Source organism: Cicer arietinum, chromosome 7, assembly GCF_000331145.2.
Source record: "Cicer arietinum cultivar CDC Frontier isolate Library 1 chromosome 7, Cicar.CDCFrontier_v2.0, whole genome shotgun sequence".
Lineage (NCBI taxonomy): Eukaryota > Viridiplantae > Streptophyta > Magnoliopsida > Fabales > Fabaceae > Cicer > Cicer arietinum.
The window spans coordinates 28483888-28495603 of record NC_021166.2 but is presented as its reverse complement, the minus strand read 5'-3'; the positions used below and the strand labels follow the sequence as shown (position 1 = coordinate 28495603).

The 11716-nt window shown below is 29.9% G+C and overlaps 1 protein-coding gene and 1 long non-coding RNA gene across 2 annotated transcripts in view; both read right to left on the bottom strand.

Annotated features, from left to right (window-relative positions):
• LOC101493262 (myosin-2-like) overlaps positions 1-1651 on the bottom strand; it is a 20462-nt gene extending 18811 nt beyond the window's left edge. The window contains exon 1 of the mRNA XM_073363354.1: positions 610-1651. Within this exon, the coding sequence (XP_073219455.1) occupies positions 610-1037 (428 nt within the window). The 5' untranslated portion in view covers positions 1038-1651. The remainder of the gene's footprint in view (positions 1-609) is intronic.
• A 9655-nt stretch (positions 1652-11306) lies between these two features.
• The window catches only part of LOC101490114 (uncharacterized), a 25711-nt gene continuing 25301 nt past the window's right edge, over positions 11307-11716 (bottom strand). The window contains exon 4 of the long non-coding RNA XR_001144447.3: positions 11307-11620. This is a non-coding gene — a long non-coding RNA (uncharacterized lncRNA). The remainder of the gene's footprint in view (positions 11621-11716) is intronic.

The following is an 11716-nucleotide window of genomic DNA, read 5'->3' as shown; positions in this document are numbered from 1 at the left end:
ACATGAAGCTTCTGGAGGAAACAGCCAACAAACCAAAAGTAAATTTAACAGAAAAACAAAAGCCATGAACAATGCCTTAGTCTATACACTATAGTCTATATCAATCACTAACAAACAAATATCAGTAACCACAGACAAAAACTACAGCTCCTGAGATTAAATTTCAAAAGTAAACTAAACAAATTTCAATCAAATACTCTTTTGTAAAATAACCAACAACCATTAGCCAAAAACTGAGAAAGAGACAGCAAATAAGCAAAACACTGGTGTGTATTGGGTTTTGCAGCCAAAAAAAATTGAGTTTATTTAAAGTAAGTTGGATGTCCAAATGTTTAAATACATTCACATTAAAGAAACTTCAACGGTAATTGGAGTCAAAAATACAATTTTTAGCTTCAAATTAGAATCAATTATCAATTATAGAGGAAAAATCAAATTCCAATTGATATCATTCAAACTTGTCAAAATCAATTTTACTTGTCAAGAATCACTTTTGGCTCTCCCAACCCTCAAACCAAGCACACACTAAGAACCATCACTGTTCAAAACTTGATCCATCATTTCAGTGCGTCATCATCATAAACAAACTAGGAATCATTTTTTTTTCACTTTTCCAAGTTGAGAGTTACCATTTTGATGAAATAAGAAATAGTATCACCATCCAATTCTGAAACGATCCCTGATTCACAAATTGGTGCCACGTAAGGTGACTCGACAACATCCTTCTTCACCCTCTTCCTCCCAAAACTACTCTCTCTTATCTTATTTTCCAAACATGTTTCCTTCCTCTTACTTTCCACACTTTCTTCATTATCATTAAATCCATTCTTCACCACACCACCGCCGCTGCCGACCTTGAAATTATTTGGCAGCGACCGCTTTGCCCGAGGGAGCCGAGCCTTTGACGCCGGCCGGGATGGCAACGCCGGTGGCGAATCCTTCTTATTCGCTTCACCTTCGTCCTTCCGGCGAAGCGAGTCAAGCATCTCTTCCAACGAGCTTCTCGTAAGAGAACATGGCGAAGCTGATGACACCATTTCTTCGAGAATAATCTCTGAATTTTCGTTGGCGAATTCTGAATCGCCAAAAAAAAAGAAAGGAATTAGTGACTTTTTTATTTCCCTGCAATTCGCGTTTCCGGTTCGAAATTCACCACCTCGAACTTCGAGTTTCACGTTTGCATTGCGAAAACGGCGAAATTGAATGCACACTTTTGAGATTTATGTTGAGAAAATGAAGTTTTTGAAAGCGATTGAAGGTTGAAGGTAAGGGTGAAAAATCGTTATTTGCATGGATCAATGGTAGTTGAAAAATCGAAGAGATGAAACGCGAGTTTCCATTACTTAAAGCGTGAGTTATAATAATGCATTCAAGAGTGAAAAGTGATTGTGTTGGGAGAGAAACAAAAGCTTCTCAGACTCTGAAAAGAGGGAGAAACAAAGGGTGACTAAAAATAGGAATAATTTCTCTTTTTTTTGCTTTTTATGATGAAGTTTTTCTTTTATTTTTCTCAGTAATGTGATTCTGAATTCAAAATATTAATTAAGAAAAAAGCAAGAGAGAGAGAAGAAAATGATTTTTTTTAATCGTTATTTGTGTTCCTCGAAAGTCGAAATCAACGAATAAATATAAACATTTTGAATTTGAATGAGTATTTGTTTTTTCCTGTGTCATCGGGGTATACTAGATGTTGGCGTTTCTCTTGGTGTCCATATAAATTCAAATCTCGCAGGTGTGGTGAGACTTGAGTGAGGTGTCGAGTTAGTCGAAGGAAGTCTATAATTTGTCGCTCCACGTTCAAAGAAGATAAACTCATAAGATTAAGTCACATTTACGAAATCAAAGAAAACGTAGAAAGAAAATAAATAATTAAAAAATTTAGGTTTTTTTAAATAAATGATATGTATTTTTGTGTATGTGTTTAAATTTTGTGATAATTCAAAAAAAATTTAAAGAAAAAATAATAAAGAGAATAATAAATAATAAATTAAATGTGTTATAAAATTAATTTTTTATATATATATTCAATTAAAAAATATTTTATTTTAAAATTAATATATTTCTTTCTTTTACCTTTAAGAGGTCGCGCTATGATGATGTTTGAGTGCGCAAATATAAAAAATAAAATTGGGGTAGTTGGTCACATATGGAGATTCTACTTTCAATATATATATTTTCTTGTATTAATTGATAAAAATAATTAAAAATATTAATTAATAATAATATAAAATTAATTAAAATTATAATAAAAAATACATAAAGATTTTACAAATTTAGTAGAGTTGTGGATAACATTCCAACAATATTTTAGATTATAGTCTAGTAATCGATATAGTCATGTATTTTATTCGTAACGTTTATTTTATTTATAATAAAAAGTTGTATATTTTTCTTTTACCTCTAAAAGTAAACAAAATTTGAATATATCATAGAGGAAAAAAATGTGGATAATCTAAATTTTTTTTAATATGCTAAATTGTTTAATCAAATATATATATTTTAATAAGAAAGTTTGTAGTAAAATAAGAAGAAGTTGTTAATTTATTTATAATGTTACACGATAGTTAACAAGTGAATAAACTGGAAAAATAAGATGGAGTTCTTAAAACAGTATACCATGTGATTTTCTTTGATCTATAGTATACCCAAACCTAGCTAATTCAAAATACTGTTATCAATAACTCTACTAAATCTCAATAACTTTTTTGTATTTTTAATTAATTTTATATTATTAATAATTATTTTTTTTTGTTTATTTTATTAATTAATACAAAAAATGAAGAGAAAAAAACATGTGTAAAAGGTCACATATCAACCAACTAATTTTTTTGGTTAGGATGCGACTTCTAGAAAGTCAAATAGGATATATATGAAAAAAAATTCTCTTCAAATAAAGGCTTAATATTAAAATTCTTTTAATTTAATATTTGTTTTAGACTTTTATCTTTATTTTAATTCATTTTGATCCTTTAAATTTTATTTTAATTTTTTATCTTTACTTAATAATCGTTTTAAATTTTTATTTTTTATAAAATTATACAAATTTTTCCTTTTACTAAAAATTAAAATGAATATTACGAAAAAAATAATAAAACAAATAAAAAATATATAAATAACTAACATAAATAATAAATAAATAAAATAATCAAAATTACATTTTAACTTAAAATAAATAAATAATTTTTAAACCAAATAATTGAAGGGCAAAAAGAGGCACAAAAATCACGATGATATTGACATAGTACATAAATAACTAGTGGCTTAATTATATTTTTATTCCTTTGATCACTTGACTTTATTCACTTAATTCATAACGACTTTTTGTTAAAAGAGATCATTAAACCAACTCACTTTAGTGCTTGTTATTTTTTCTAGTGGCCCGACATCTCGACGGGGTTAAAAGAAGTTTAAAATTGTAGCTTCACTTGAACGTTCAGAGTATTAAATTCGCATGTCACTCTGACGTGGAGTTGGACAATTGGCATAGTAAAATAGTAGATACAAAATATATTATAGATCTTATAGTAGATAGCAACAATATTACTACATAACATTCATCAAATGGTCACAACACAATGCTGCCATTATTACAAATTAACAAACTCATAAACTCGTCCATGTTTGCTTCATCAATTTTTGGTGGAGAAGAAGGCTTTTATGGATCAATATTATTAAGAGAACAACATCAGATGCCACAACATCTTTTACCATTGTCGTTTATGACTTTCTAACATAAGTGACGAGTTTATAGAGTAAAATTAAAAATCAATAAATCAATTTAAATTTTAAAAATAAGTTAAAAGATAAAAAAAATTAATTAACTCATACTCCTTCTGGAATATAATTTCCTTCTGGAATATAATTTTAAGCAAAAATGAATTAAATTATATATATTAAAAAATATTATTGATCAGATTTAATCTATGCAATCACAATAAATAAAAAATAAATAAAATAAAAATTTGACTTGTAGAGTTAAGGTGATTAGTTCCTCAAAAATTTGGGATCATTTTGAGAAGACTGACTTGGAGGGTCAAGTGTTTTGTAATTCAAAATATTTAAATTAGTGGATTAAAGTCTTCTGAATGAGGGGATTGGATGTAGTCAAGTTAGTGGTAAAACTAGTATAAATATATGTATCAAATTATTTATGTTTTCATTGTTTGCTGTCTCTAAATCCGATTGTTTCTACTCCAAGTAAGTCACCAAAATCGAACTAGTTTTTTATTTATTTGTAAATTATAAAAAAAATTATCAACTTTGACAAACACAATTCACCTTCTTCTCGTGTTTGGACCTTCAAGATGTCCTTTGCTAACTTTTCTGCCAACTTTTTGAGTCAGCTTGGACTTAAATTTCAACTTATAAGGCCTTATAATATATCCCAAACCTTTGGGGATTTTGTGATGTCTCTCTTCAGTTGACAATGGTTAATATCTCTACTCAAGAAGTTACTTTGCCTTTTAGGACTAATCAAAATGTATGTTATGTGTTAGTAGTTTGTGCTAGTACTTCACATGTTAATTGAAGACAACATTGGATGGAACTTAGTTCTAATCATGTTAGATTTCCTAGTCCTTGAATGTGCTTGGCTACTTTAATGTTGTTCTTGGTTCTAATGAGACGAATGGCTAATGTTTGCCTAATAAAGCATCTTGTGGTGAATTTAGAATGTGGTTTGATTCTAATCATCTCATTCATCTTAACACCACTAGTCCTCAACTCACTTGATCAAATGGTAGGAAAGGTACTTCTTATGCAACTCTAGATTAGATAGGGTATGTTGTAATTCTAAATGGCTTGTTATTTGGAAGAAGGTTCAGTGCAGTATTATTCCTAAAGCTTATTAGACCACTATTCAATTTTGCTTACAATGGAATCTAAGGTAATGTCTTATCCAATCTCTTTTAAATTTCATAAAATATGGTTTAAGCACAATGATTACAAGTGAGTTATTTAAGAAGTATAGAGCACTTATGTGATTAATTGTCAAATGTATATTTCTTCCTTTGGAGATGTTCATAAAAAGGTTGAAAAGGCTTTTGATGTGGTTACTAATATTCAAGAAAAGATTAATATTCATGGTTTTTTATGATCTTGAAAATGAGTAAAAATTAGCACAACATTATCTTGATATAGCTTTGAAAACTCAAGATACTTTATGGAAGGAGAAAACTCGTGTACAATGGTTCTTATATTGTGACAAAAACATTGTCTACTTTCATAGACTAACTAAAATAAAAGTTGTGTCTCATAAGATTACAAGGTTGAAAGAGAGGGATTATTATCTAAAAGATCAACAAGACATTGAGCATCACCTTCTAGCTTACTATCACAATCTTTTTACCTTTAAGAATGAAAGACAAGTTACTAATATGATAAGAAATTCATATCCAAGTCTTGTCATTAATGCAGATAACTTTATGTCAACTAGGTTGCCTTCCATGGAAGAAGTCAATGAGGTTGTTTTTGCAATGGATAATGACTTTTCCCTATGTCCTGATGGTTTTGATGGATGTTCCTTCAAGCACTTATGCGATATGGTAGGTCTTGGTCTTTTTAATCCAATGCATCAATTTTGTTTTAATGGATGGATTATGCCAAAATATAATTCAAACATTGTAGCCTTTATTCTTAAGACTCCTGGAGCTGACATGATTGAGTGTTTTAGACCAATTATATGGCTAACTTCAAATTTAAGGTAATTTCAAAAATATTGGTAGACATGTTGGCTATTATTGCTCCAAAAATCATTTATGAACACTAGAGAGAATTTACTAAGGGGAGACATATCTCATAATGCATTTTCACTACTTCACATGCCATTAATCTTTTAGACTAAAAATCATTTGGTTGTAACTTGGCATTCAAGATCTATATCAAGAAGGCTTTTGACACTCTTTATAGGGGATTTCTGATTCAAACGTTGCAGGCTTTTGCATTCAATAATACTTTTTGTAATTGGATACTACAAGCCAAGCTTTCCTTATTGGTGAATGGTAAGGTCGTGGTTGATTTAATTTCACTTGAGGATTAGGTCAAGGGGATCCTCTATCTCCGCTATTGTTTTGTATTACTGGAGAATTTCTTAGTAGTAACATAACTAGACTAGTTGATATTGATAGATTGATGAGTATGACAGGTACATGAGGGTCTTTATGTTCCTAGTCGTGACTTTTTGCTCATTATATTGTGGTCTTTTGTAAAAGGACTATTAGAAATGCTCGAGAAATTCGTGATATGTCCATGAGTATAGATGTAACTCTGTGTTGGAACCAAGTTGGTTTTCCACTTATAGTTCTAATGTTAACAAAAATATTTTATAAAAACAATACATTTAGATTAATGACTTCATTAAGTATGCAAAAATTGGAATAAGAAAATTAGTGGGAGGTACCAAAGGAAGAAAATTCAAGGAAGGTACCAGAGGAAAGTCACCAAAGGAAGTCACCAGAGGAGGTGACCAGAGGATGAGATCAAAGGAACAAAAAGTATACATGTCTGCCTTTGAACATATGCCTCTGAAAGTAAAGTGAAATTGCAATGTCAATTTGCAAGGAAGGGAGTTTGAATTGTAAATTCACCTATGTAAAATTTCCTGTTAAAAACTTAAGAAAGTAACTCAAGATTGATCTTGGTTGTGAAAACTGAAAACATATAACATTATGGGTTCTAGAAATAGAAAACGAAGAACGTTCTTTGTTAGTTAAAATCAACAGTTTAGCTTATCTATTTAACTTGATAATCAAAAGGACTAAAAGTAAATAAAGATAAGGGAAGAGATATAATACAATGATATATATCCTGGTTCACCCAACTCGCGCTATGTCCAGTCCTCACAACTGTGAGATTTTCCACTAAGCGTTCAAACGGAGAACGTTCTTGGTTTTACAACGTTCTTGATTTTACCCAGTTTTGTTCAGATCAAAATTGATTTGTAACAGAAATTCCTTTCCACCCAGAAATGATTCAATCAAGTCACCTATCAATATTTAGACAGGATTTTACAATTCACCTTTTAACCATAAAAGGATTTTCTATAAACAACTCAAACTATAAACAACTTTTATAGTCTTGAGTTTACACAATAATGATTTAAAGATCTTGGTAGAATCTGAGTATGCTCAACTCGTGTTTGAGAATAAATTCTTGATAAAAGAATTCAGTGGAGTGATTCTGATATATGAAGAGGAAAACATAATTGAATATTTTGTTTTCGATTGAGCAACTTTCAAGTATGTAAGTGTATGTAAGTGGTGAATTTTCTTAGCACTTGAAGTTTTGATTTGTCCTTGAGCTTGGGGTTCCTTTTATAGGTTTCAAGGAGGTTGATGACAACTATTTTGACCATTGGAAAGTGTTCAGCTGTTATGTGTCAGATTTGACCAAATACCAGACTTATTAAAACATGAATGTTTTTGACTTGAACATTCTGCGTTTTTTTGCTTATGTGATAATAATGTATGATATATAGCTTCTCATTATTGAATGTGATTATCTTTTGTTTATGCATGCAAGCATCTCAAAGATGTGTTTAATGTATTCAAATTAAGATTGCCTTTTGATTCGTACAAAACAGGCTGGAGAATGATGTACTTATGCTAGAGAATGATTGTTAATATGTTGGAGAATGATGTTATCATTCTGGTGACTGATGTTAACATACTAGAGAATCATGTTATCATTATGGAGACTGTTGTTAATATGCTGGAGAATGATGTCCGCATGATGAAGATTAATTGTAACATGATGGAGAATGTTTATCATTCTGGAGACTTATGTTACCATGCTGGAGAATGATCATTTGTCACTTTTGCTTTGAATCATGCCTTTTAAACTTGGATCTTTTGGAGTATTTATTTTGCTGATGTGAGAGTTGTACATTCCTTGTAGATGTACTGGAAATGCATTCGAAATTGCAGGAGTTTTCCTTGCATTAACAGATGATTTGATCTTGCTTGATGAAAATGAAGGAAAAAAAAAGTGAGAACGTTCTTGGTTATGTTTTGTTCAGTTTTTACCTTTTTCCTTTAAACTGATTTTGCTTGCATTGCTTAGTACGTATCTTAGATTATTACACTCAAAAACACATGTTAGATTAACACATCATTTAGAATCATAATTAGAGTCTTTAATTAACCTTTGTTTGTTTACATCAAAAACATTAATTTGAGATTTTGCCTCAACATAACGTGCCTCTAAAGGTTACGAAGATTGCCTCTAATGTCTAGATCTGAGGTCTGGGTCTGATGTTTGGGTCTGATGTTTGGGTCTGAAGTATGGGTCTAATGTTTATGTATGAAGATTGGCTTGAAGACTGCCTCAGAAGAATGGCTCTAAAACTGAGTCTGAAGACTACCTTTGAAGACTGAATTTGAAGCATGTCTCTAAAGCTCTAGCATGTGTCTGATGTGCACAAACTCAACATGCCTCTTAAGAGTTCATATCAATGTATAATTTACTCTGAGAGATTGTTCAAATCATGAACTAAAAGTTCACAATTCACTTATCAAAAAGGTGTAACAAACTTCAAATGTTGTATTTAATGTTGCACTGACTTTGAAATTTCAACAAGGTGATTTGTCCAATGCCATTAATTTTAAGTCATGCAATTCTGCCTATGACTATCATTATTCAAGAAACACAACATCTCACTCCAACAAGAAAGTCAATGCCTCTGATGGAAAGTCAGCGACTAAAATTGAAAGTATTAAGTATGAAAAGAAGACTTAGCCGAATCAAAAACTTGTGAAGATCCAAGAACAACCCAAATCCATTCCAGCTCAAATCAAGCAAGAGTATGAAAGAAGATTTGAGTTTTTGAAGACAATCTAAAATACGATTTAATTCATATTTATAATTTAAGAAAATATTTGACCAAATTGAAAATAAGATATGGTCAAGATTTGAAGAAAACGTGATTGATAACTTATCAAAAAGAAGATATGAATTATTTACAAGAAGATTTCATCAAGATTTATCACAAGAATATATGAATTATTTACAAGAAGATTTTATCAAGATTTTTCTACAAGAAGATAGTAATTATTTACAAGAAGATTTGATCAAGATTTATCACAAAAAGATATGAATTATTTGCAAGAAGATTTGATCAAGATTTATCTACAAGAAGATGTGAATTATTTACAAAAAGATTTTATCAAGATTTATCACATGAAGATATGAGTTATTTATAAGAAGATTTGATCAAGACTTATCTAGAAGAAGATATGAATTATTTACAAGAACATTTAATCAAGATTTATCACAAAAAGATATAAATTATTTACAAGAATATTTGATCAAGATTTATCGACCAAAAGATATGAACTATTTACAAGAAGATATGATCAATAATTGTTTACAAGAAGAAACACTCACATGAAGATACATTTATTATTTGCAAATATATGATTCATATTTTGCAAGGAAAAAGGACAAACCCTAGCCTATTCTATAAATAGATTTCCTAAGTTATTAGAGTTCATAAGGTTAAGGTCTTGAGAAACACTTGCTCAAAAGAAATATTTTTTAAGTGTTTTCTAGAGTGAGAATCATTGTTACAATCAACATATTAGAAGTGGACCAATTTGTTCCACATTCTTGTAACCCAGCCCGCTAGTGGCTTTGGTGTTCCTCAAACAATTTGTAGGTTTTCAGGTTGTGTTGAGAAGACTTGGCTTGTAAAGTTAAGGTGTTTGTGTTGCTCAGAAAGTCTGTAGGTGTCAGGTTGTTTTGAGAAGATTGACTTATAGGGTTAGGTGCTATGTAATTTAAGTTTTGAATTAGTGGATTAAATTCTTCTGAGTGAGGGGACTTGAGGTAGCTATCAAGTTGATGGTGAACTAGGATAAATTCTTGTGTCACTTTAATTATGCAATTCTTGTTTTACTTCTGTCTCTGATCACTTAACTCGATTGCTATTACTTTTATTCTAAGTCACTAAACCTGAACCAGTTTTAAATAAATTAGCAAAAAGAATCCAACTTAGTCTAACACAATTCAACTATTTTCTCGTGTTTGCACCTTCACTCTTGTTAATGAATTAGTCCTCTAAAGTGAAATATTATGCCAGGGGCAATTAATAACACAAGACTTTACTTTATTGCTAACATTCTTGTTTATTCTATGGGATCTTTTCCTTTTGATTAATTGGGAGTTCCCATTGTCAACGGTAAGCCAATGGACTATCATATTCAGCATATAGTTGATAAAATCAAGTCCAAACTTTCAAACAAGAAGGGTCATTTATTGTCTATTAGGAGGAGAATTCAACTTGTAAACCCAATTGTGCATGTATTAAAGTTTCAGAATTTATTCTTAGACTATGAGTCTTATTAAAAATTTGGATGCTTGTATTAGAATTTTTGTTTGGACACATAGCATTGATGGCCATAACTTGCTCTCCTCTTTCTAAATGAGGACTTAGTATTATAAGCATCTTAAATATTAATAAATAATATTATTTGAAGCTTTGTTTGGATATGATTAATTCCAATTCTCAATGGGTTATGGTCTTAAAAATTTAATTTTTTCGAAATAGTAAACCAATTAAACATCATATATCATCTTCCATTTTGGCACCGCGTGAAGAATATGTATGATAGCATTCAGCATTCAACATAGCACAACCACTAAAAGAAATTTGTTTATTAGCGGTAGTTGGGTAGAACCGTCTTCGATTGGTTTTTCTGCGGCAAGTGCGCTGATAGTTGTTTTAACTATTAGTAATTTGCGGTAGTTCCAACTATTTGCGACAATTGTTGCCATTTGTGAGGGCAAAGACCGCCACAAAGTCCTCCTTTTGTGAGAGTTTAGGCCGCCACAAATTCCTCCTTTTGTGAGGGTTTAGGCCGCCACAAAGGTTAAAGCTGAATTTTAAAATTAAGCTTTTGTGGAACCCATGCCGCCACAAATGTCTCCCTTTGTGACGGCTTAGGACGCCACAAAAGTTTCACTTTATTGAAAAAATAATTTTATTAAATTCAAAATTAATATTAAAAATTGATATTATATATAATAAATTATTATCAATATAAATTTAAAATTTAAATATAATATTTAAATTTAAATTAAATATATTATATATAATAAACTAATATCAATATAAATTTAAATTTAAAATATAATATTACAATTTAACTAAAATTTAAATTAAATTTAAAATATAATATTTAAATTAAAATTAAATTAAAATTTAAAAATTAAAATAACTATTATATACAAAACTATAATATTAATATTAATTAAAGTAATTACTATCAAACCAAATAAAACATTCTAAAATTAATAAATCATGTCTTACAAACCAAAAATTAAACACACCATAATTAAATAGGACAAGATATAATGTGTTCATACAAACTAAAAATAAAATTAAGAAATTATTCAAGTACATCATTAATCATCGAAATAATTCCTCTGATCAATCGCTCCACTCCCTCCATCATTATTTGCTGGATGTTACCCGACGACAGAAGTCCCTCAAAAGTATTATTAATTTGTGTTGTTGGAGACATCATAGTTTGAAATTGGATTTCATCTTCAACTACACCACCACTAGTCGAAGGAGGAGCCATAACTGGTTGAGGTTGATTTAAATCTGGTATGATCAAACCAGCTGTTGGCATAGTTGGTCGGTATGGAGTTTGATTTGGTTGAAGTTGAGGAAGTTGATGTGAATATAATAAATTATCATCAAGAATATAATTATATA